We start from the raw sequence: 27177 nt of genomic DNA on the forward strand, positions 1-27177 counted from the left end.
CTTCCAATCCAGCTCCCTGCTATGGCCCGGCAAAACAATAGATGGCCCAAGTTCTTGGGTCCCTGCACCCATGTGGGAGACCCGGAGGAGGCTCCTGGCTCCTGCCTTCAGATCCCCACAGCTCTGGCTGTTGCGGCCAATTGGGGAGTGAACCATAGAATGGAAGACCCCCCCACCCTGCCTCTCCTCTCTCTGAACTCTGACTTGCAAATAAATAAATAAATCTTGTAAAAAAAAAATGGTGAGAGAATGGGACATTAAATTGGACTGCATGTTCTTTCTTAGCTCCAAAACACTTTTTGGTACCTTTATGTTCAAACTTATTAATATTTTGGAAAGACAGAGATATAAGCCCCAAAAGGTTATTTAACTCAGATTCTTTTAAAACAAGAATAAAGTTCAATTTATTTGGATTATATATATGAAATTACTTTAATAGTATTTCATTATGTCATGTATTAGACTATTTGTTTCATTTAAGCTATATTGGCCTCATTTGCTAATTTTACATAATTTTACTATTACCGGTCACCAACAACTCTACAATGTAAAACATTATTTTAAAATGTAAATACTTGTTTGACCTAGCCTTGCAGGTAGTTCTGCTACTAAATGAGGTATGGGCCAGCGCTGTGGCACAGCAGGTTGAGGCCCTGTCCTGAGGCACTGACATCCCATATGGGCGCAGGTTCTAGCCTCGGCTGCTCCTCTTCCGATCCAGCTCTCTGCTATGGCCTGGGATAGCAGTGGAAGATGGCCCAAGTCCTTGGGTCCCTGCACCCATGTGGGAGCCCTGGAAGAAGCTCCTGGCTTCGGATCGGCGCAGCTCCAGCCACTGCAGCCATCTGGGGAGTGAACCAGCAGATGGAAGACTTCTCTGTCTCTACCTTCCTCTGTAACTCTTTCAAATAAATAAAAATAAATCTTTTAAAAAATAAATGAGGTATGGATTCAGCAGTATTTTTGATCTATGAAGTCTCACATAAGAGTAAAGGATTATCACTGAGTATCTTCCTATGCATTGTAGCTAGTGAACTAAAAAACTGGCTGTGGGAAGTATATATGAACACTGCATAATAATTAAACAAAACAATTAAAAAGAGACACAAGTGTGCCTTGAATACAAATAATACTAGGAATTCAACACCTCTTTAATTAATACTAGGGAAGGCCGGTCACACTAAACGCACACTGAGAGACCGCGAGGAATCTGAACTGCAGAGTAGGAGAGTTACCCAGGTGGTGGTTTTGGTGTTGTGGTCAATAAAGAACGGCCTCCCGTTGGGCGCGTGCCGGACTTCCCAGCCCTTGGGGAGGAATCCTTGCTCCACTTCCGCCAGCTGGGGCACCTGCTGTGCCGAGTCTCCGGGAGGCACCTGCGCCTGGGGGCCGGCGGGCGAGCTCTGGCTTAATGACGGCTGACTGGTCTCCACTGTGGCCTAGTGCACGAATTAAACCATGCTGTAATATTTTACAGAAGACTCACAAATAACTGCGGTTCAAAAGGTGACAGCAGACACTTATACATGGGACCCAAACATCTGAGGCTTGTTTGCAACTGTAGTTAATTTTCCAGCAACATTTTTGTAGTTATCAAAATTTCTGGAAGTGTTCTGTCAAACCTTGCTTTTGTAGCGATTTATCATTTTTGAGCTAATTCTTCAGCAGTAAGATGGTAGCTGACAGTCAGTCTGTCACAGTGCATCTGACTGAGGAAACCGTGCACCCCTGTTGCCGGGGTGGGGCTGTCCTGTCTACACCAGGAGGTTGTTTGTGCTTTCCCGGGACGCACAGACTGGATCATGCTCCATACACAGAAGTGGGTTCCAGAGTTGGGTAAACAAAATGAATGGCAAATAGCCTCTATAGAAATGGATAATCAAAACATGATACAGTCACATGATGGGACGTTACATTAATCATCAGTTAGCAGAAACATACTAGAACTATTTATAGTGACATGGATAGGGCTTTAAAACAATTTTGGGCAAAAAGGGATTTAAACTTACACTGCATGACACCCATGCAAAGTGTGAAACACATGGACTTGAGCAACATTTTGCATTGTTTAGCTCTCTGTGTACGTATTTAAAATAGGCTGGGTGAACACACAGTCCGAGGCGGTGGATCCCCTGGGGAACAGGGCCAGGGCATGGCTACAAGTTTAGCTTTATCTGCAGGACTTTAATAAAAAAGAAACCATCTTGAAATGAACACGGTGGTCGTTTCGGGGTGCTGACTCTACAGGTATTTGCTGCAGTACTCGCTACGCTGTTCCTTGTTAAAAACGCTCAATGAGAAAAGGCTGATGAGATTCAGTGTTTTGTGAATCATTTACTGGGAAGTACAACCAAATGTGCTCACTTTTGCCAAGGACAAAGCATTAATTTTTAAAAATATTCATCACTGAGATCATTGTCTAGGAAAATAATGATGATAAAGATTCAAATTACAAAAGCATCCAATGGAGTGGGTCATTTACTGTGTCCTTTTAGTCCCTACTGGACCTGTTTTATGCAATAATCAGTGACAATTCATGTGCATGACAGACCCACAGGAAAAGGTAGACACTTAGCATCAATGCCAAAAACTAACTCCAGTCGGCCACTCCCTAAGGATTCAATCAACCATGGATTCAATACATTAAAAAAAAAACCTGATCAGTACTGAACATGTACGGACATTCCTCCTTTGCCCTTAATTGTCCCTTAACAATATATTATGACAATTATTTGCCTAGCATTTACACTGCACTAGGTATTATAAACAATCTAGAGATGATTTAGAGGATGTGCGTAGGTTACATCCAAATGTGCCAGTTATTAAAAGGCATTTGAACATTCATGGATTTCAGTATCCACAGGGCTCCCGGAATCAATCCTTTATCCCTGCCAAGGGTTGATTGCAATTAGAAGGTGCTAGAAGTATCCAGTGTGCACTTCAAATTCTATCAAAAACAAGTTCACAGACTGCAGGCACCTGTACAGTAGGCTTTGTCCAGGTTGTTGTCCTGGAATTGTGATCTACGTAGTATGATCGTCCTCTTTCGTCTTGTTTTTCTTCCCAACCTGGCGGTAGTCCAGATGAAGTAGGCAAAAGCTTAAGTGAAGAATAAAGAACAATGAAATATTCACAAAAATCCTTGAAAGAGTACCACATTCCTTCAGTGCTAGCTCTTTTAGAATGAAGCACATTTTATTTTCCATTACTACAATGGAAAATGCACAAATTATATATGTTTAATTTAGTAAAATAAAACATATTCTAAATCATCTTAGCATGTACAACATAAAGTGTATGCATTTCACTTGGGAAGAAAATAGCATAGATAATAACAGCACTAATAACTAATCTAATAACATCACTAATAAAGCATATGACTAATAAATAATAACATCACTAACAAAGCAGTAACCACCACATCCTAAATGCTTTAACATACCTCATGACATTCAAGCCCAACACAAAACTTCATGATAATTGCTAAAACTGGCCCATTCTGCTGAGGAGTACACTGAAGCTTAAAAAACGGACACAAGTTGCTAACGTATATTGCATATAATCAATGGAATAAATACGTCCATGCCAAGTCAAAAGCTACCCTTGTCTTGTTTCTATAAGGGTAAGGAAATGCTATGTGTTACAAAGGAGTAAAGAAAAGTATCATTATTTCCAGGTTTACTTAAAATAGTCCCAGGTTTGGCCTTCTTTTTGGTACTGATTTTTAAATATTTTTATTTATTTGAAAGAGGAAGGGAGGGGGGGACAGAGTAAGGGGTGTGTGGGGGGGTATTCTTCCCTTTGGGTTCACTCTCCAAGTATCTACAACAACAGGGGCTGGGCCAGGCTAAAGCCAGGAGCAAGGAACTTCACTTGGGTCTTCCGTGTGGGTGGCAGGGACTCAAGTACTTGAGCCTTCCAGAGCTTACATCTGTAGGAACCTGGAATCAACAACAGGGCTGGCATTCCAACCAAGCACTGCACGATGGGATGCAGGTGTCCAAAGTGGCATCCTAACCACTGCGCTGAATGCCCGCCCTCTTTTTGTCAGTTGGCTTGTCTCCCCTAAAGTGCCTGACACCGTGAAGACCACCACCGCCAGGCTCTTCGCTGGGGCCACTGCTTATGAGGCACACGGCAGCTGTCAGCACCTCACTGACAAACATGATGGAGTGTTAGATGGCACACCATGGAATTCCATGTTGCCCAGGTTCCCACACTTCTTTTAGCAGGCGACTAAATGGGATGCAGTAATATGGGAGGGGGGCTACCAGGGACTACCAAGACGTGCAATAACGTGGATGGATCTGAAAAACATCACGCTGCGTGAGGGGCCAGGCACCCGGGACAGCAGGCTCTGACTCCCTCTGTATGAAACGTCAACTACAGCTGCAGAGAACAGACGCGAGGGGTCTCTTGGGACTGAGAGAAGATGCAGGTACTGAAGCAAGGATGCGGGGTGAGGGGACAGCTTTTAAATTTCACATGTAGTGATGTATGTGTGACAGGATCAAGTTCCAAAACTCAAGAAATCTGTAAAACCAACCAGTGTAGTATGAGAAGGCGGCACGGGAATAGCTTTTACCATACATAAGAAATAAATTTGCCCTAACCGCTGCTGCTCACATGGTATACTTAAAAACTATTTCAAGGGGGCCAGTGTTGTGGCACAGTGAGTTAGCTGCCACCTGCAACACTGGCATCCCCCAAGGGAGCATGGATTCAAGTCCTGGCTATCCTCCCTCTGATCCAGCTTCCTGCTAACATGCCTGGGAAGGCAGCAGATGATGGCCCCAGTGCTTTGGCCCTGGCAACCCATGTGGGAGACCTGGATGGAGTTCCTGGCTCCTCCTGGCTTGCAGCCTGGCCTGACTCTGGTTGTTGTTGCCATTTGGGGAGTGAACCAGTGGATCGAAGATCTCCCTAACTCTCCCTCTGTCTCTACTGCTCTGTCTTTGAAACAAACAAAATACGAATCTCAAAAATGACCCCATTTCTTGGATGAGTGCCGGCCAATCAATGGGAAATGCAACATTTGTGCCGTATGGAGCACATTACAGGTGCAGTGGGAGAAACACCACAATCTCTGCCTGAGCAGCCTCTGGGCTAAGGGAGGAGGCCAGCCCAGTGACACTAAGTCACAGTAAGCTGCCGAGGGCGGTCTCCGGGAGGCACTGGCCCTCTTGGTGGTGGGCAGTGCTGACTGGGCCAGGACTGCACAGGCAGGAACATCCTCCTTCCTCAGCCTAGGACGTGGGTCCCTCTCTTACGGCATGGCTCTCATTTGGGGACAGGTGAGTGACTGAGTCCTTTGGAGACTTTGAGGTTCTATGTGGGAACTTTGACAAAAGCAGAAACAGAGCCCAATTTTCAAAATTACCAATGACTGGTGAAAAAAAGCAAGGAGGCTATTTGAAGGTGAGAGGCGCCAGTGTGCACTGATTGGAGGGAGGAGAGAATCCGTCCGTGGAAACAGCCTGTTGGTGAGAGGCTCAGATGGGACGAAGGCAGCAGGACGTTTCTGTGGGGAGTTAAGGAAGCAGGGCTGCTCTGGGAGACAGCGTCTGGGAGATGCTTCAAATGCTAGGGTCCCTGCCACCCAGGTGGAGACCCAGATGGAGTTTCATGCTCCTGGCTTCAGCCTGGCTCACTCCTGGCTGTTTTGGGCACTTGGGGAGTGAACCAGCAGATGGAAGCTCACTCCTCTCTTTCTCTCTCTGTAACTCTTTCAACTAAATAAACTAAAAAATTTAAAAAAAAAATTTTAACGAAAGAAGGGTGAGTTGAAAAGCCTGGAAGTTTTAATTTGATTTAAGAAAAAATAGGGATGATGTAAGTGAGAGGTAAACTCAGAGAAATGAGATGTGACTGAGGTTAAGAGGATGGCCACTGGAGACCAAAAGGGAATCAACAGTCCAGGTATGAAGTTCTTTTTATCTGTTTATGTTTTTTAAAGGCAGAGTGATGGTGCGGGGGAGAGACAGTTTCCATCTACTGGCTCACTCCCTAAATGGTCTCAACTGCTGGGGTTTGGCCAGGCTGAAGCCAGGAGGCAGAAACTCCGTATCTGGGTCTTCCAGCTCAGTGGCAGGAACTCAATTGCTTGAGCCAAAGGCAACTACTTCCCAGGTCCATGAGCAGGGAGCTGGATTGGAAGTGAAGTGCTGGGACATGACCCAGCACTCTGATATGGGATGTGAGGACCTCAAGTGCTGGCCTAATGTGCTGTGCTACAATGCCGGCCCCTTCAACATCTGTTCTAAAGGTCCAGGCTGCGTCAGGGCGGGGCTAAGCATACCACTGAGGAGGAGGGAGAAGACCCCCCCAGCCAGCACAGAGCTTCAGGCGACAAGCCCAGGTCTCACCCACAGCACTGGCACTTGACTTCAGTGTTGCTTTTTTAATTTTAAAAATTTGAGTGAAGAGAGAGAAAGAAAATAGAAAGAAAGAGAGGAGAGGACACCAACAGCCAAATACACACACAGAATTCCCATCCACTGGTTCACTTCCCAGATGCTCTCAATTAGCCAAGACCTGGCCACTGGAAACACAGAGCTGGGAAATCAATTTGGGATCTCCCTGTGGGTGGCAGGCATCCAACTTCCTGAGTCATCACAGCTAATCTCTGGGGTCCACCTTGGCAGGAACCTGGAATTGGGAGCAGAGCTGAGACTTGAACCCGGGCACTCCCATGGGGGTCGTAGGCATCCTAATGCATTGTCACTGCTCGGCCAAGCACCACCTCAGTCGCTGACTTTAGTTTACCGACCGGCGGTGGGGGCAGAGGATACTCACCACAGGAAGCGTAGGCTGTTCCTCAAAAGTGTAGGCTTGTAAGCTGCCTCTTCTGCTGGAATGATTCTTGTGAAACAGAAACAAAGCAAGGACACTTAGATCCTGGTTTGGCAATGGCACCTTGCAAGTGAAGGAGCCAGGCGAGGACGCGCAGCCCCTAAGCCACGCCTGGCCCTGCGCCAATGCCTCTCCACGTCTACCCCAGGGCTGCGCTGCCTCCCCGAACCCTGCCTGGCATGTCTAACACACACCCCCTCCACTAAGGATCCAAAACGGCCTCCGGATTCCCCATCCGCACCCTCTCCAACGTGTTCCTTCTCTGGGATTCCTGCAGGAGCGCTAAGTCCCCCTCCATTTCAGCTCAAGTCGGGTTTTTTTTTTTCTTTCAAGTTTTCATCCTTTGTCACCTTGAGCATTATGGCACCAGGGTCCTTGAAGGCCTCCCGGTTTCAAGTTTTCCTTCCTCCAGTGCATTCTCCATACCACAGGCTGCGGCCAAAGCACGCGTTCAGCCGCGTGGATGCGACCCGTCATTCCTAGGAGTGCCCGCTGCCCCTGCCAGGACGAAATCCCAGCCCACAACTCAGTGTTCCAGCAGAGCCGGCCTCTTCCTTGCCTCAGCCTCACCACCTGCGCCCTAAGCATTCCCGGAATGGAATTCCTGTCTTTCTTTCCTTGGCTGTTGTTACTCTCTGAAATATCCGGTTTTTTAATGATGTCAACCTTTATAATAGTAAAGAACTGTAAATAATCTATCACACAGGAAAGGGTGAAATACCTTAAGGATTACCTGGACAATGGAACATGCCAGAGTTTGAGGACTGTTTTGGTTGGTTTTAAATGGAGTACATCTCTATTTACTGAAATGGTTCGATGTCTAAGACATGGCAAGTGAAAAAAGCAAGTTATCTAGAACCAGGCACAAGATGATCTTTGGGGTAAAAAATTATATTGAGTCGATGGAAACATCTTTGTGTCTGTCTGTCTCTACCTTTCAGATAAATTAAAAATTTTCTAAAAAGTTTGCTTAGTCTTCTCTCTCTCTCTGTAACTCTACCTATCGAATAAAATAAGCAAAATCTTTTCTTTAAAAAAAAATTGGGGCTAGTGCCACGGCATAGCAGAAAAAGCTGCCATCTGTGATGTTGACATCCCATAAGGGCACCGGTTCGAGTCCTGGCTGCTCCATTTTTGATTCAGCTCTCTGCTATGGCCTGGGAAAGCAGCAGAAGATGGTGCAAGAGCTTGGGCCCTTACACCCAAGGGGAGACTCGGATGAAGCCCCTGGGGCCCTAGCTTTGGTCTGACCCAGCTCTGTTCATTATGGCCATTAAGGGAGTGAACCAGCAGATGGAAGACACCTCTCTCTCTCTCTGAAACTCTATCAAATAAAATATCTAAAATATTTTTAAAAGTTTGTAAAACCCATATTATTTTTAAATTTTTATTTGAAAGGCAGAGTAACAGGGAATGAGACAGACAGATTTTGGTCTGACAGTTCACTTCCCAAATGCCCGAAACAGCTGTGCTGGGCCAGGAAAAAGCCAGGAGCCAGGAATCCACCCAGGTTATCCCACGACAGTGGCAAGGACTCAAGAGCTTGGGCCATCATCTACTGCCACCCAGGAAACATTAGAGGAAAGCTGGATTGGAAGGAGAGGTGGAGGCAGGATTCAGTCCTAGATGCTCTACAGAATGTAGGCATCCCAAGCTGGGCTATAACACCTGCCCCCCAACTTTTTGAAATACTATCTTATTTGCTGAGGGCCATCTGGTCAACACTGACAATACAGTGTGAAAGCCAGCCACAGGCAACACTAAAGTAAATGGACACAGCTGTATCGCAAGGAAACTTCATTTATGGTAATATGCTGTTGTTTTGGCCCGAAGGCTGTGGACTGCTGACCCCTGCACTAAAGTTCCGTGAGGGCAGGGTACTTTGCTTTATTTAACTCAGTATCCCCAGTAACTAGCACATAGTATCTTGCATATTTGGTCGGCCCTCTGTAAATACTTATGAATTAAGTCAGACAAGGAACCCAGAGAATCAACCACAGTGTGCTCAGAAAATATTTGTCTTCTACTGAATCTCCTTTGATAACAGATTAACAGAGATTAAAGAATTAGGCACAAAGATCTCATCATGGCAGTGATGCTGTGATACCTGTTTCTGGACCCTGCAGATAACAACTTTTATAGGGGTTGCTGGACTGAAGAATGTCCTCTCTCCCTTTGTGTGGTCAGAATAATCACCAACAATTGACACATGTGTTTGGCAGCGTCTGTGATAGAATTGTAAACTTCATGATAGGTGAGAAAGACATGCAGGAGCTGGCCTGGCACTGTCTGGTAGGATGAAGACAAGATCAAGACAATTCCATAATAAGTCTGAACACAGACAGAACAGGAGCACTCTCAAAGCCACCAATCACCAAATATCAGCCTTTCCTGGAGAACATGAGGATTGTTCTTTATCAATCATAGCCTTAGCGTCACAACAGGTAAGATCTGAGATACACTATTGTGGGTTAAGTAGGACTTGTCTCTTTAAAATTTATGCAGACTGTTTAAACTGATGTTGCCTACCATTGAATTATTACAGAACATCGGGGAAACCCTGCAGGACATTGGCATAGGCAAAGAGTTCTCAGAAAAGAGCCCAGAGGCACAAGCAATCAAAGCCAAAATTGACAAATGGGATTACGTCAAATTGTGAAGTTTCTGCACTGCACAACACTCACCAAAGTGAAGAGGCAACCAATAGAATGGGAGAAATTATTTGCAAAGTATGCAACTGATAAAGAATTAATAACCAGAATTTATAAAAAGATCAAGAAACTAAACAACAAAACAGACAACCCAGTTAAGAAATGGACAAAAGACTTAAACAGACATTTTTCAAAAGAGGAAATCCAAATGCCCAAAAGACACATGAAAAAAACGTTCAGGATCCCTAGCCATCAGGGAAATGCAAATCAAAACTATAATGAGGTTTCACCTCACCTCCATTAGAATGGCTATCATACAGAAATCAACAAACAGCAAGTGCTGGCGAGGATGTGGGGAAAAAGGAACCCTAATCCACAGTTGGTGGGTACAGCCACTATGGATGACAGTACGGAGACACTTCAGAAATCTGAATACAGACCTACTATATGACCCAGGCATTCCACTCCTGAGAATTTACCCAAGGGAAATGAAATCAGCATATGAAAGAATTATCTGCACCTCCATGTTTACTGCAGCTCAATTCACGATACTGAAGATATGGAATCAACCCAAATTCATCAAATGAATACTTTATAAAGAAATTATGGGATATGTACACTATGGAATACTACACAGTGGTAAAAAAATGAGATCCTGTCATTTGCAACAAAATAGATGAAACAGGAAAACAATATACCTAGTGAAATAAGCTAGACCCAAAGGGACAAATACCATATGTTCTCCCTGATCTGTGATAACTAATAGAGCACCTAAAAGGTTATCTATAGAAGTGAAATTAACACTTTGAGATGCAATGACTTTGAATAGCTCTTGTCTTGACTGTTGAGGAACAGTTTTTCAGTTTTTTTTCATGCAATTTGTTGAACTCTTTACTTAATATAGAGTTAATCATATGTACATAAAGTTAACTGAAAATAGATCTTAGTAAAAAATAAGAAAGGGAACAGGAGAGGGAGGAGTAAGAAGGGTGGGAGTGTAGGTATGGTGGGAAGACTCAATATATTCCTAAAGTTGTATTTATGAAATGAAGTTTGTATTCCTTAAATAAAAGGTTTCAGGGGGAAATAAAAAATTAAAAAAATATAAAAACCTGATGTTGTCATGTCAATGCCTAATGGATGAAGGGTGGAGCCTTGATCTAATTATGGCATCTAAGAGGCAGGTCTGGTGGGAGGGGTTTAGGTCACTGGGGGCATACCCTCGCAGGATGGTTCTCACAAGAGGGTTGGTTATTATTATTTTTCTTATTATTAATCTTTAAAGATTTTCTTTATTTGAAAGGCAAAGTTATAGAGAAAGAAGGAGAAACAGAGAGATGAAGAGATAGACAAAGAGATCTTCCATCTGCTGGTTCACTTCACAAATGGCTGCAATAGCCAGGACTGGGCCAGGCAGAAGCCAGGAGCCAGAAGCTTCTTCTGGGTCTCCCACATGGGTAGAGGGGCCCAAGCACTTGGACCATCCTTCACTGCTTTCCCAGGCCATAGCAGAGAGGTGGAGCAACTGGGACTGGAACGGGCCCCCACATGGGATGCTGGCATTGTAGGCAATGGCTTTACCCAGCATGCCACAACTTCAGCCCTGGGTTGTTTAATAATTCTAAGTTCAAGTTTCGGCCTGGCTTCTCTCTCTGCTTCCTGGCTCACCCTGTAATCATTTCTCCATATCTGCCATGTCCAATCTCCATCAGACTCCAGGCTACAGAGCTTCCCGATCCTGAACCGTAACCTTAACTGTAAGCTGAAATCAACCGTTTCTTTCCCAAGAAGCTCCTCGAGTATTTTAGTTAAAGTAACGAAATGTAGACTAATATACAAACAATCACAGAATTCCTCCTGCTTCCTGACAGCAACCAATGTACAACAAAGTCCCACCTGTGTAAACTCTCCTCAAAACCACATGTGTAGACCCAAATCCTCCAAGTCTTTTCTCGCACGCTCTTGCCAAAACGCTGATGGCTGTGTGTTCCTCCTTGAACCCAACTTGTTCATTTACAAGTGTGCTCCTGGTGGGTTTTGGCCAGAGGGCATTGCCATAGCGAACATGTAGACCCCAGTGACAATCTGGACTACCCATGGCTCTGTTTCATACTATTAGTGGGGATATTTGTAAAATGATCATGCTGTAAAGTTTCCAAATCTCTCACCTATTAAAATGTACCACTTAAAATGTCAGGTAAAAGGTGTTGAGCAGAATCATACGTGTACTACAAAATGCTGAAGTTACAACAGAATCTAAGAGCATCTTACTGAGCTGGATCCCGGCTGGCTAGTGGCTGAATTTCCAGAGACAGCAAGTCTGGCATTCAGTTCGTCCGCAAGATGAGTCTGAACATCCGCGCTCCTGGATGGTGCAGGCGACAGGAAGGCCTGACTGCCGCACACGGCGGCTTCATCCTCTCTTATAATTTCCCAGTTCTAAAACGAACAGAAGACGACTGAGCCACACATACTTAACGGCCAGAACACGAGCCCATCACCCAGAACAAGAAAACGCGTATACCTCGGAAGAGTCTCGGTTCTCAGGACTTTCTGTTTCCTCGGATATCTGCCTCCTGGTGGTGAACGCACGCTGGGCTTGCAGCTGCATGTCACCATTCTCAGCATCTGTTAGGCTGTCCCTATTTGAGAACCATAAAAAGCCATCAGCTATGTGCTAAGAAAGTTCAAGTGATAGGCACAGATTCTGTGATCATTTAAAAAAACACCAGTATCAGATTAAAATGTACTGTTTTTGGCCAAAGGCTATTTCCACATGCACAAATTAATTCACAGCTATACTGGTACCTCCTGAGAACCTCATGGAATTAAAGATTCTGTGAAAATGCATAACACATCTGACTTTGATATTTTAGTACATCAGTGTGTCTAAAATTATGTCTGGCACATTTGGGTACTCATAAGGCATTTGTTGAATAAACAACATGTTTCACAAAAAAGAAATCTGAAATAGCTCTAGAGGTACATACACATCTTCATGAATCAAAAAGTAGATTTTCTAGAACAGGTCTTAAGTCAGGAGTAGGGTTCTGCATGCAAGAATGCAGAAGGCAGAGTGAAAGAGTCAGTCTAAGAGCTCTGTAATAAAAACCTTCGTAAATTAGGGGTTAACTGGTTATCTGGTTTTGGTCATTTATAGTCATTCAGATCAATAAAAAAAGAACAATAATGAAGGCTTAAGAAACATATGACAAATTAGACTGAACACCTTTATGTAGTCATTTATAACTTTTCTCATTCTAGTTAGTTGTATTTAATATAATTAGACTGTCAGGTAAAAATTAAAAAAATATTTAATAACAAAAGTACTGCTATATACCATACAAGGCCATGATAATCAGAGGACCAGTTCTTAATGTACCGTAGCTGGAGAAAACAGAATTGGGGCAGATGGTTCTAAGGGAAAATGCTTCAGGGATTTTTCCCTAAGTATTCGATTTTGGCTACCTGAAAACAACACCAGCCACAGTGAAAGAAATGATTCTGCTAAAAGTTGGGCAGACCACAAAACTGAGGTATGCAATAGAGCAACTCTGCAGAATTTTCTGGTATCTTCAGTTTTGCAATCTGTGTGTCATTCTATAGTGCTCAATGCCTCCGTGGCCATGAAGGACTCGGACTGCTGATTTGCTTTGGAAAAATTTGCAAATGGAAAATATCAATGAAAGTTCTTGGCATGTATCAGATACAAAACATCAAAGCCACAAATGAGGAGGTTGCTGGACACCTAAGAAAAATTTCAAGTCTGTCAAACAGAAGACCAAAGAAAGACTGCATCAGGCTATATGGAAGAAGTGGAAGAGAGTTTGACAATAAATATGAATAATGGGAGAACTTATCAATTTACTCTGATGACAGTAAAAGAAAAATGTCACTGAGGAGACGTAAGTTGAGAATTTGTTGAAGGTAATTCTCTCTTTGATTTGTGCACATTGGAAATTACAGGTACCCTCACCAGAGCGGCAAAGGGGTGCTGAACATGAGACCTTTATTACCAAGTCCTTTGTAGTTTACAAATAATCTCTATTTTAAAAATAGGGTCCTGCAGAAAGTAACATTTTATCATATAACAAACTGCATACAATTTTAAAGGTTTAAAAAATAAATTAGAAAAACATACCATTTGGGATTGCACAATAATAAACAATTTATTAAAAGTAAGAAGCAATGATAAGAGTAGTACCTGTGATTCAAATAATTTGAATACTATCAAAAAAAAAAAAAAAAGAAACAGCTGAGGTCACATTTTTTTAAGTCCTAGGCCCCAAATTCCTGGTATACCTATACAATATATAGATCAATCCCTACACTATTAGGAATCCATTTGAGATATGACTTCAAAATGAAAACTAGCAGTTAAGATGGATCCAGATTCCAGGTACGAACGGCATCAGCACTTACTGAGGGGTTGGTCGCTTCCACTGTGTCCTTCTAGATTCATGGTTTACATAGTAGGTCCTTCCCAGGATATCCTGCCTCTCTTCCCATCCTGGAGGTAGAGGGGAAGGCTCCTGTTGCTGTTGCAAATGGCAAGCAGCATCTGGTTGGTCCAAAACAACCCAGCCAGGCTGCCAAACAGAAGAGAAACAGTTAGGTCTGCGCTGACTTCTCCGTGTAGAGAGATTTGGCATATTCAGTTCCGGAAGAGGCAGAGACAGAGTCAGTACACGGTCAACTTTTAAGATGATTCTATGAATACAAACATGGAAGCTCAAAATTTAAATACAAACTTTATGATAATGAAGACTTAGTGGGACAGATATTGTTTAAAACATCTTAAATTTGTTCAAAGAAGTTTTAATGGGTCTCTAATAAGTAAAAACGACCACAAACCTATTAAATAAGGATGTAACTCAGAAAGCACTGAGAAATCAAGAAACACAGTTTAAATTAGTGTCGCTTTAGGCTTTGCTCTAAATTATAAGCAAGTGAATAAAGGACAGGACTCTGGTTATTCTTCTTCTGTAGCTGTCCCTACCACAGGGAAAATACCTTGCTTACAAGAGCAACTAGTAATTATTAAAAAAATCATTAGATAAAGGCTAATTATATAGAGGCATGATAAAAATGGGCAAGTGATTTAGAAGTAATTGCTTCAGGGAATTCTCTAGTGACTGAAAAGTCATGATTCTTTTGTCGGATTTTTCTCTTTCTCCTCTGGACCAAGAGAAGGTATTTTGGTCAGGTCATAAAATAGTCAAAGAAAGATTTTAAAAAATGCACTGGAAGTTTGCTTTCTTAGAAACTAGAAAGAGGCAAAATATGCGTGAAGCCTTAGGTAGCCTAAAATAAGGAGGTAAGTGAATAAGGAGGGCAGCGAGAGTTAGAACAAGCTTCTATATGAGAAACCTCTTAATAGAAAAGGTAGTAGTTAGGAGGCCCCACTAAATACCCAGATGGTTAGGAAAGCATTAGTGAAGAAAACTTTAAAATGCTCCTAAAAGAAATAAAAGAAGACTTGAAGGAATGTACAATATGATCTTGGCTGGGAAAACTCAACCTCACAGAGGTGTCAATTCTTCCCAAGTTAATCCATAAATTTGCCAAGATTCTGATAAAGTTACATTAGGGGTGTCTTAAAACAATGAAACAAGCCAATCCTCAAGTTCAACCAGGAACACAAACAAGGAAGAACTACCAGCACAAATCTAAAAAAGAAGAGCAGAGGGAGGTTAGTCTTGGTAAATAAAACACAGGAAGCCACAATAATTAATGTCGTGTGGCACTGACGCATGCACAGACAGACAGCTCAGCAGAATGGATTTGACAGAAAGAGAGTGAAATACAAAGTATCGGTATACAATACAGGCACCGCAAATTTGTAGGAAAACAGGCAGATGACTTAGAAAATGGGCAGCCACTTGGAAAAAAAATTAATTTGGATCCCTACCTCACTGCTCACATCAGGATAAATTACAGACTGAGTAATATTTAAGTGTTTAATGTTTAAGTACCCTCTTCTCCATATTAGAACCTTAGGAAATTTAAAAAATATATTCTAAGAGTGGTAAGCTGTTAAGTATGAGATCAAATCCTGAGGGTCTAAGAGAAGACCCATACATTTAACTAGAAAATCACCAAATCTGAATGTGGCAAAACCACAAAGTCAAAGTTAAAAAAAAAAAAAAGATGAATTAGGAAACATTTGTGGTATTAGGAGAATAGGTAAAGAATAATTTCTTTACTATTTCCGGGATTTCTGTTCCAGACACAGATTCTGTTAAGGGAATGACTGTGGGTGCCACACAGCCAATGGCTTGGAAGAGAGAAGAGAATGTTTTTGTGTTGGAGACTGGACCTGAACAGGAGTCAGGGAGAGGAATTATAAATGAAAGGAATGGTTTTTGGCAGCAGGGAGAAAAGGCTGATCCGTTCAGGCTGGTTCTGGTGGGAGATTATAGACTGAGGAAGAACAGCAGGTGAGGGGAAGAAGAGAAAGCAGAGAGAAGGGTTTTTTGGGAGAGATCCTGATCAGAAATAAAATTGGCTTCCATTCTATCTTAGCACTTGTTATATTTTTACTTCTATTAGGAACTGACATCTCCTTAATTTTTTATTACCCAAATTCCATCCCCTTCTGTTCCTCTAATCTCTTGGTTTCTCCATCTATATTATCTTTCTTCTCTCTCCTTTCCTTTCCTTTAAATGATCATAGTACCAGATATAGCATTAAGTAAAAGTTAGTCTTCCATAGGTTCAATCATTTTATTTTTCTGGTCCCTTTCAAAGGCTAATGAGTTAAGTTTTTATATTTTACTCTTTTGAAAAAAGTGATTAAAAGATTTGTCTGCTGAATACTGTCACTGGTTATTTTCCTGAAAAAGTAATTAAGTTTATGAATAAAAGGCCATCTCACTACTACTGTAAAGGATTATAAAAATATTCAGAGCTAGGAAAATGGTACCAAAGAATATATCTTTAAAAACTGAGTTTTCTCTTAAGGATATTTTTATAATGCCTTCTTGTTATTAAATTTGAGAAGAGAAAGAAAATATTAATTTAATTAAGGGTCTTTTAAAAAATCCCATTTTTAGTTTGAGGAAGTACAGTTGAACATTCAAACAGGGTTTAGAAAGACTGAGTTTTCAATTTTTCAGGATAGAATGCTTCCTATTAAACATGTATTAGTCACTATTCTTCATAAAATAATAGTCCTAGAATCTATGAACCTTCATTACTGACCTCAAAGCTAATATACAATTACCCACAATTTAACAGTCGAATGGTATTAGAAAGAAAACGTTTAGAGTTCTGACACATACTGTTAATCTTTAAAACACATACTGCTAACTCTAAAGTTGCAAAGGCACAAAAACCAAATGTTACGTAACTGCTATAGCCACACTCCACTACGGTATACAAACTGCCCAGGAGTGAGCCTCTATTCAAAATGCCAATTGTTTTCTTTAAATAGTAGAATTGTATGTATTCAGTCCCAAACTACATGTCAAAGAACCAGGCAAAGCTTCTCTGGTCATCAGCTACACAGAAGATAAATAAGCACAGATCCACGTGTTTGAATTCCTAGGGCCTTTCATAAATAAACTCCTACAGGCTTACATCTCCTGAAATTATAAGGTGCATTCCGAGGGAATCCAAACATTGAGACGTGAGACCACAGACTGAAGCTAAGCAGCTCTCCCCACAGAGCTGAACTGTGAATGAGCTACCTGTGATATCTGTGTGTGTGGGAAAAACTTGGAGCAGGCCACTAAGTAATGAAACACTGTTAATTTTTTAAGTTACTAAATAAAGGGTTTTCTTTCTTTCCAGCAGCCATCCTTCATTTCAGACACAAGTTCCATTATGCAAGACACCCTGTGCATCAAAAGGCCAGGTAGAGCAGCCTCTACCCAACAGACGCATTCACAACTTTAAAAATGGTCATTTTAGGAAAAATCAAATATGTGAATACAGACTTAGCTTAACTAGGTTAGAGGTTATCAGGGGATTCCAATTCAATCCCATCAAGGTGGCATGTACCAATGCCATCTCACTAGTCCCAGTGATCAATTTCTGTCCACAATTGATCATAATGATAGGACTAAGAGCAAAAGGGATCACATAAACAAGAATAGTGTCTGCAAATACTAGCTGATAGAATAAAAAAGGGAGAGAATGATCCAACATGGGAAGCCAGATACACAGCAGACCCATAGAATGGCAGATGTCCTAAACAGCACTCTGGTCTCAGAATCAGCCCTTAAGGCATGCGGATCAGGCTGAAAAGCCCATGAGAGTATTTCAGGCACGGAAAGCCAAGACACTCTGGCAAAAAAACAAAAACAAAACAAAACAAAACAAAACCTAAATGAAAGATCTCCATGAGTGAGATCCCAGTGGAAAGAACATGTCATCAAAGAAGGAGGTACCTTTCTCTGAAGGGAGGTGAGAACTTCCACTTTGACTAAGACCTTGTCTAAATATGATCAGAGTCTGTGAACTCAAAAGGCTTCCATAGCCTTGGCAACTCATGACAAGAGCCTAGGCTGATTACTGATGCCATAAACAAGAGTGTCAATTTGTTAAGTCAACAACAGGAGTCACTGTGCACTTACTCCTCATGTAGGATCTCTGTCCTTAATGTGCTGTACATTGTGATTTAATGCTATAACGAGTACTCAAACAGTATTTTTCACTTTGTGTTTCTATGTGGGTGCAAACTGTTGAAACCTTTACTTAATATATGCTAAACTGATCTTCTGTATATAAAGAGAATTGAAAATGAATCTTGATATGAATGGAAGGGGAGAGGGAGTGGGAAAGGGGAGGGTTGCGGGTGGGAGGGAAGTTGTGGTGGGGGAAGCCATTGTAATCCATAAGCTGTACTTTGGAAATTTATATTCATTAAATAAAAGTTAAAAAAAATTAGAGGTTATCTATTCTGTATGATTTGAAGAAAAAAGTTCTTTCCCTCTATTACTATAAATTCTTCCACAAAGCAAAATCTCATCAGTGCACTAAGAAAACTCCCAGAATGCTTTGTTGCAAACTCACTGCCTATTGTAGAACCTTCTTTCTCAAGGCGTATGGGCTTATGAATTAGAGCCCAGCCCATTGAAGGGAATCCAGTTTTACGGTTCCATGGAGACAGAAGCAGACCCTTAGAGAGGCAAGACTGTTAAGGAAAGCACAAAAAGAAGAATGCTCCAGCGGTGGGCAGTGTGGCGCAGCATGTTAAGTTGCTGCTTGCATCCATTTCCAAGTGCCTGGGACTGAGATCTGCTTCTGCTTCTGATCCAGCTAATGCATGTCCTGGGAGATGATGAATCAAGAACTTGGGTCCTTGCTACCAACAGGGGAGACCTGGGAGGAGATCCCAGCTCTTAGCTTTAGCCTGGTCTAACCTGGCTGCTGAGAGCACCTGGGGAATGAACTAGCGGATGGAAGATCGCTTCCTTCCCTCCTCTTTTTCCCTTCCCTTCCCTCTCTCTCTTCCCTTCTTCTTCTCTACCTCCTCCCTTTTTCTGTCTCTCTCCCTCCCTTCCTTACTTTCCTTTCCCCCTCCTTTCCCTTCCCTTGCTTTCCCTTCTTTTTTCTCTGCCTTTCAAATAAATAAAAACTAATAAATAAACTTAAAAAAGAATGCTCCAAAGCAATTTGGTGCCATACACTGTGTGCTTTCAGTAAATGTTATTGAGTAAATGCTGTAACCTTTTTTTTTTTTTAAAGATTTATTTATTTGAAAAGCAGAGTTACAAAGAGAGAGAGGGAGAGGCAGACAGGGAGAGGGAAGTCTTTGATCCCCTAGTTCACTCCCCAAATGGCTGCAACAGCCGGAGCTGGGCTGAACCCAGCAGCCAGGAGCTTCTTCCTGGTCTCCCACATGCGTGCAGGGGCCCAAGGACTTGGGCCATCTTCTACTGCTTTTCCAGGCACATTAGCAGGGAGCTGGATGAGAAGTGGAGCAGCTGGGACTCGAACCAGCATCCATATGAGATGAAGGGATGCTGGCACTGCAGACGGTGGCTTAATCGGCTATGCCACAGCACTGGCCCAGTGCTGCTACCTTATGACATTAATGTACCTTCAAAGGCAATCTCAAAGAACAGTTGTTTCCTGCCCCCCCCCATCCGCTTTTTTTTGACAGACAAAGTAGACAGTGAGAGACAGAGAGACAGAGAGAAAGGTCTTCCTTTTTTCTGTTGGTTCACCCCTCAATGGCCGCTGTGGCCGTTGCACGGCACTGATCCGAAGCCAGGAGCCAGGTGCTTCTCCTGGTCTCCCATGCATGTGCAGGGCCCAAGCACTTGGGCCATCCTCCACTGCACTCCCGGGGCCACAGCAGAGAGCTGGACTGGAAGAGGAGCAACCAGGACAGAATCTGGTGCCCCAACCAGGACTAGAACCCGGGGTGCTAGGGCTGCAGGCGGAGGATTAGCCTATCGAGCCGCAGCGCCGGCCCTGCCCCCCTTTTAAATTATGAATTTGTCTGCTGGAAGGTCATCTGTGGGGTAACCCTGTTGCTCTAAAAGAGGAAGCGGCTGAGGTTCAGTGTCCAGTGACTCACACAGGGTCATGTGCTGGCTGGCACCAGCGCTTGTGATAGGGTCCAAGTCTACTCCAAGTGCATGCTCTCTGCCTTCTTCACTTACCCAGGTGCACGGAGCTCCACTCAGGTATTACAGGGGACACCCCTCTTCCCCTGTTGCCCAGGAAGATCTGTTACCCTCCACTTGCCCCAAATAAATCTGGCTTTTTATTAGATCACCTGAGTTCTCTGCCTCTCTTTGTTTCTAAGAGGTTCCATACCGGGACAGGAAAGGTAATAGGAATTACATGTCATAAAAAGAGTTCCTACTTAGTGGAGTCCCTCAAAATATCCATATATTTAACTTACAAATATTAAACTATGTTCTTAATTTAATGGAGAACATGGCATGGGTTCAGAAAACCAAAAAATTAGAGACAGTGAATGACTTAATTACAAAAATGCTTTCATCTATAAACAGAAGGGCCATTCATTCTATAGGAATATTGAGAGGAAAGAAACTGTTAGCCAATGTTTCAGTGAAATAAATGTTCAGGTAAATGCACACATTAAGTTCACTGAATGAAGTTATTTTTCTTTGGAGTAAAATAAAGTAGAAAATTAGATATTTTCTTTTTAGTTTAACCAAATATTTATAAAATCTCACCTCTAATTCCTCAGCCTGTTCTGCGTTATCGTCTTCTGAGCCACTGGTTTTAGGTAAGTAAGTCATTTTTAATCTCAGATAACCTTTAACTCTTGATTTGTGACTGTAGAAAAGAAAATAATTATTCACAACACTTGAACACTAATAAGAAAAGCATTCATTTAGTAAGCGTTCTTTGAATATCCACATCCACCAGCTATGAGGGAAGCTACAGTGGAGACAGATACATACAGAAGTTCCAGGGTGGAAGACATCTAGGAAAAGGAATAGATGGTGGAGAAAAAGCAAACACACATAAATAACTTATGTCATAAATAAGATGCTAAGGAAGCTTAAGGGAAAGAGCAGAGAGAAATTCAGAATCAAGTTACCACGGAGCTTGGGCTAGAAGATTGGGCAGGATTTTGATCTGCAGCAATGTGGGGAAGGCACAGGAGTGGACAGAGGAGCCAAGAAGCAGGAAACAGACGGGAGATCGGGTGTGATGATGCAGGTGGCAGCAGCAGAGTGTGGCTGAATTACAGGACACATACGGGGGGGTGGGGGAGGCAGGGATGGTCCGGATGATTAAGTCAGGGAGAGGAAGAGAACTTCAGACTTTATGTTGCCTATGCTGGGAAGCCACTGAGAATTTTTGCAATGCAGAAAAGCTTCCTCAGACATGTGCTTTAGCGTTCCTAACCTGGCCATACTGTATAGGACAATAGAAAAGCAGAGAACGAGACCTCTAATTGTCTGCAACCTGCCACCTTTTCCTAACAGGTGTCTGAATCTGCCATACATGCCTTTCCCGATTTTCATACTCTATCATCTCTTTGAATAATGAGCTGTCTAAACTCAAGGTTGTTGTCCACTGTTGGGATATTTTAAATTTCTTTTTAAATCTTTCATACTATTTTAAGACTTAATTCTATCTATTATTCCTATGAATTCTAACACCTAAGATTTAATTAAGAAATCTTTGCTTGTTCTTTCTATATAGTTTTTGTTTGTTTGTTTGTTTGTTTGTTTTTGACAGGCAGAGTGGACAGTGAGAGAGAGAGACAGAGAGAAAGGTCTTCCTTTGCTATTGGTTCACCCTCCAATGGCCACCATGGCTGGCGCGCTGCTGCCGGTGCACCACGCTGATCCGAAGCCAGGAGCCAGTTGCTTCTTCTGGTCTCCCATGGGGTGCAGGGCCCAAGGACCTGGGCCATCCTCCACTGCACTCCCTGGCCACAGCAGAGAGCTGGCCTGGAAGAGGGGCAACCGGGACAGAATCTGGCGCCCTGACCAGGACTAGAACCCGGTGTGCCGGTGCCACTAGGTGGAGGATTAGCCTATTGAGCCGCGGCGCCAGCCTCTATATAGTTTTGTCTCTATATCAGTTCTGTCTGTGTACACAAACAAGTCCTAATCCTTTTATCCCATCTTTAAGTGATTACCAAATTTCGCATACCCTTTACTGAGCTGTCAGTAAAATCTCTGATGCTTATTTCAAGGCTGTGAATAATTATTTATGTAAGGGGTTTGAACACTCTGACTTGTTGCTATAAGAGACAAATACAGAAAATGTGCTCAGATAATGTTCTACTGAAAAATTTCTCTACAAATGTATGTTTTGTATCTTTCCAACCAGGAAATAAACCCATAGGTTTTGACTTAATGAGACTCAAGCAAATCTAAGAATTTTCTATTTTCTTTCTGGAAAAAACCGTTCTTTCTGCATTTGCAACAATATCAATATAGACAAAGTTACATATCATTATATATTTTTGAAGATAAGGACACTAAAAGGCAAATGACAAATGGAAAAGCAGGCTAGTAGGGCAAATGAATGAGAAAAGAAATATTTGGTATGCAGATGTCGCAACCTTTCTGAAGTTGAGGAAGGAAAACAGATTTACATTCCAGACTTCTTTTTGAATTGAATATGTCATTTCTTTTATACAGAGTAAACACTGACACACACAGCACTGTCTCTTTTGTTTTAATGTTTATGTTATGAAGAGTGATGTAAAAATCATTTTAAAGTAAACTTCTTACTAGCTCACATTAGCACATCTTCCAAAGCATTTTCTGTTTAAATTCATCTGTTAAAAAACAAGATGAATACCGATGCCCTTTATCTGCTTTACTTTGACCTTTTTAACAACAAATCCACACAAGTTTTGACTACATTTTGCCTGATTCTGAGAAGATCAAAGGGAGTTTTATTCACAGGTTAAATTTTAAGTTTTAATAAAAATTCAGTATTTCAGTTTAGGAAAATGGAATTATGAGCATACTGTCTGGGCTTTAAATTCCAGTCTTCCTTCACGTTATTTTCTCTAAATATTTGAATTTTCTAAAGTATGTTTTTATTAAAGTATGTAAAACGTAGTTATGAGGACTTTCTGAAAATGGTTTTGTGAGTATCATGTTGGATGTTTGTTTTAGATGAATAGTTTTGTTTGTGTTTTTTAAAGCATAGTATGACAAAGTTACCTACACTGAAGATCTGAAATAATGAAATTTTTCAGTTTGCAGTCTGATAAATATTAGGAAGAAAAATCTTTTCCAAATGGGTATGATCACTTTTCTGTATTTTCAGAACTTTTTTGCAATGTGCATATACAACTTTTAAATACAAATAACAATAAAGCTTTAAACATAATTATGTAATATTTAGAAGTAGTTTATTTATAAATGTTTAAGCCCTCAATTTCCAAAGAGGCTACCATAAGTTGTAACAAGAGATTAAACACTTAAAATGCTATGATTTTATATTTACTGACCTTCTTGGATGAAGAACAAAATCCTTAAATGTATATGGTCTCTCCATTCTGGGATTTTCTGTCTAGAATAAAACAGTAGGTTTTCAAGATATAGCTATAACACCAAAAATATGCGCTTTTCAATAATATTCACAAACTATGACGTAAGGCATAAATGAAGTTAGAAGTGAGAAGAAAGTAGCTTTAGTTCATTAAAATCGATTACTTGACATTGTCAGCTAGCATCACAACTCAGTCTAAAACTAGCTGAGCAGGTGGATTTTGGTGCTAACGGGGGTAAAAGAGAACAAGGCGAATGCTGGTACCCAAAAGAATATGTAGAACACACAGTGTCAGCTGCTTAGCTTGGGGAGGGCATAAGAGACAGTCTTAGGAGAACCAAAAAGTAAACAGCCAGGAAAGCAGGACTGGGTTCAATATATTATTGGAAGCTCATAATTTCCAAACATTGTAGAGCACTAACAGTAATCTTCAAAGTCTGAAAAGATAGAGAAGTATTTTTCTCCTCTGTCTCTCTTTTGTAATCAAGTTCAGCAATCCTTTGTGTTTTAAAATGATCATGTACTTCTCTGCTATGTTTTGCATTAACTACCTCTTCTGCTTTAAACTCCTTTCTTTAGTTTTCATGACATTAATTTACTTGGCCTTCTCTTTTCTCCTACTGACTGTCTTGTCTCTCTCTAATCCAACCATGTTGACTGAAGTTCAACACTTGGTCCTTGGCTCTCAGCTCCCAAATTTGGACATTTCCGTATTCTGATATTCTGCTCTTACCTCTCAATAACTCCAGTTATAACTCAATCATTCCAGTTCTCTTTCCCTAAATAATTTATTTTTGCATCTCTTTCAGGTATACACTTCAAATGTTCATTTTTTTTTAATTAAAATTAAATATGCCCACAAATTTCATGTATTTCAAAACAAAATAGCTTTTCCTCTGCCCTATTTTTCTGGAGATACCATCCTTATCTTCTATGTGCAATCTGTATTATCTTTCCTTTTTGGTTATTCTTTTTTCAACCTCTGACACTTGATTCAACAACATTTTATTCTGAAATGTTTCCTAAATCTATTTTCCTCCACTGCTTTCTGCTTAGTCCAGATTGTCGATGTTTCATGATTATGTTGCTGTAGTCTATCTTAATTTCCTTCTGTAATCCTAGGCTCTGTTTATTCTAGTTTTCAGTATTTCCAAACTGATTATCCTTAACCAAAGCGTTCATGATGCCAACAAACTTCACTGGCTTTCTGTTTCTTACTGGGAAATCTTAAAGAGAAAATTGAAATGAAGAACTGAGATGAGTTTTTAGAAAATACTATGTTCAAGAAATAAAATACTTACATTCACTATAGTGTATATAATTGTTTATTAAATTAAAATTAATAAAAACAAAGTACAAAATCAAACACATTTATACCAACCGGTAATGGATAAAGAGGAACATCCACTTGACCTAGGAAATCATCTCTTGTCTATAAGAGAAACAAGAGAAAATTAGATTAGAAATATGAGCAATTCCATTAGAAGATTTTAAAGAGCTTTTTTCCATTACTCAAAGACAATATATAAGATGCTTTGTTTAATCATCTTGTGCATCAATACAAAATAAAAAGCAATGTGGTATATATTCTAAGAATGACAAAATAGTGTGCATACTTCTTCTGCAGGTAATATTAAATTTGGAAAAAAATAAAAACAACTATTTGAATGAAAAATAGAGTAATGAGAAATAAGTAGAAACTGGAGATGAGTTGATTCTGGAAAGAATTAACTGCACCAGGTGGAGTTCATATTCATATGACTTTTCATCTGGCAACACTCCACAGCCCACATGGTGTGCACTGTGTACAACCTAAGCAGAAATCTGCAATATTACTGGTTTGAGAAGTTGGAAGACCTAGTTCGGAGTTGAGAGCAAAACTGGAAAATAAGTGCTAAATCTCAGAAAGGAAGAAGTCATAAGAGATCCTCTGAATCTATATATGAACTTTATCCAAATCCCTAGCTTATCCTGAAACTGCTCAAGTGAAACTTAGCAGTAAGCTGAAAGGATTAGGCATAGATTTCAGCTGAAGTTTAACAAAGAAGAGAGAGCATTCGGACTTCAGCTAAGTTAACTTTCCAGAACAAAAATCAACACTGCTTAGGGAAATATAATAAAATTCATGAGGTATTATTACATTGACCAGCATACAATAAAAAATGTCTAGACGTGAAAATAAATGGGAAAATGCAATCTAGTACCAATAGAAAAAGCAATGAACAGAAGCCATCCACAAAATGACCCTGATCTTGGGATAAGCAGACAGAAATTAAAACAGTGTTATGGGTTGAATAGAACTTGTTGCTGAAAAATTCATCCAACATGTTTACACTCTGATGTCTTAATGCTAATGGCTGATGGACTAAGGGTGGAGGACTTGATATTACAGAATCTGAGAGATTCACTGGGGCATGCCCTCAGAAGGTGGTTTTTCAGAGTGTTGACTGTTTGAATTCAAGTTTGGCCTAGCTGCGCTCTGCCTCTCTCTCTCTCACCCTTTCTCTCTCTCACCCTCTCTCTCCTCTATCCCCCCCTTCCTTCTTCCTGGATCACCATGTGATCAATCCTCCACATCCACCATTGCCAGCTTCCAGCAGAAACTGGACTATGGGGCCATCTGATCTTGAACTGTTAATTTCCGAACTGTAAGCAGAAATAAATCTTCCCCAAGAAGCTACTCACAGGTATTTTAATTAAGGTAACAAAAAGAATACTAATACAAAAAGCTATTCTAAAGGTGCTCAAGGACTTAAACAGGAAAATAAGGTCTCAGTGAATGATTACATAGGAAATCTCAGCGGTGAAATGGCAACTGTAAAAAATGTGCATTTTAGAACTGAAAAGTCAATGTGTGAAATAAAAAATAAATGGAAAGATTGAATACATGACGAGATAATGGGATGAAAGAAAGTTCCATGAACTTGAAAATGTATCAAAATGATTTAACTAGTGTGAAAATCAAAGAGGACTTGTGGAAGATTTTTAAGCAGTCTAACATATGTATAACTGGAGTCTTCAGAAAGAGGATGGGACGTACAGGGCAGAAAGATATTTGGGAAGAAAAGCAGTCAAAATCTTCCAACATCTGGAAATACACAAACTTAGACATTCAATAATCTCAGTGAAGTAAGGTTGGGAAAACATAGGTAGGTGCATCATTATTAAATGCTGAAACAAAAAATAGAGAGAAAATATTTAAGGTCACCAGACAGATATAATGCATTACAGGCAGGGAACAATACAAATAATAGCAGATTTCTAATCAAAAACAATGGGATCCAGGAGACAAAAGAATCTATTAAATACAAAAAGAAAAAAAAATCTAGAATTTAAAACTAGCAAAAATATTCATCAAGAATTAAAGGAGGAGTGGTATTTTGCCTAGTTTTTAGGATGCTAGTTAAAATGCCTGTATCCCACATTGGAGTGCCTGGGTTCCGCGCTTGTCTTAGGCTCCTGACTCCAGGCTCTTGCAGACCCAGGGAGACAGCATGGATGTCATAAAGAAACATAAAGAAACTACCCAATTAAAATGGGTAGATGACTTGAATAGATATTTCAAATAAGAAGATGAATGAAGGGTTAACAGTCACCACTATTAGTCATCAGGGAAACACAAATTAAAATCACAATGAGAGATAAAAATCACAATGAGGTATCACTTCAAACTCTTTAGAAGAGCTAAGATTAAAAAGTCTGACAATAACCAATACTG

General features: G+C 40.9%; 1 protein-coding gene across 3 annotated transcripts in view; it reads right to left on the bottom strand.

Annotated features, from left to right (window-relative positions):
• NEDD4 (NEDD4 E3 ubiquitin protein ligase) overlaps positions 1–27177 on the bottom strand; it is a 146975-nt gene that overhangs the window by 24248 nt on the left and 95550 nt on the right. For all 3 annotated transcript variants that reach the window (XM_051821964.2, XM_089310395.1, XM_070054227.2), the window contains 9 exons: positions 24841–24891; positions 23419–23480; positions 20663–20765; positions 13926–14092; positions 12028–12145; positions 11775–11942; positions 6796–6861; positions 2980–3099; positions 1236–1439 (listed from right to left, as the gene is read on the bottom strand). In XM_051821964.2, the coding sequence (XP_051677924.1) occupies positions 1236–1439; positions 2980–3099; positions 6796–6861; positions 11775–11942; positions 12028–12145; positions 13926–14092; positions 20663–20765; positions 23419–23480; positions 24841–24891 (1059 nt within the window). The remainder of the gene's footprint in view (positions 1–1235; positions 1440–2979; positions 3100–6795; positions 6862–11774; positions 11943–12027; positions 12146–13925; positions 14093–20662; positions 20766–23418; positions 23481–24840; positions 24892–27177) is intronic.

The sequence above is a fragment of the Oryctolagus cuniculus genome, chromosome 12 (assembly GCF_051225735.1).
Source record: "Oryctolagus cuniculus isolate XC-2025 breed Fujian yellow rabbit chromosome 12, ASM5122573v1, whole genome shotgun sequence".
NCBI lineage: Eukaryota > Metazoa > Chordata > Mammalia > Lagomorpha > Leporidae > Oryctolagus > Oryctolagus cuniculus.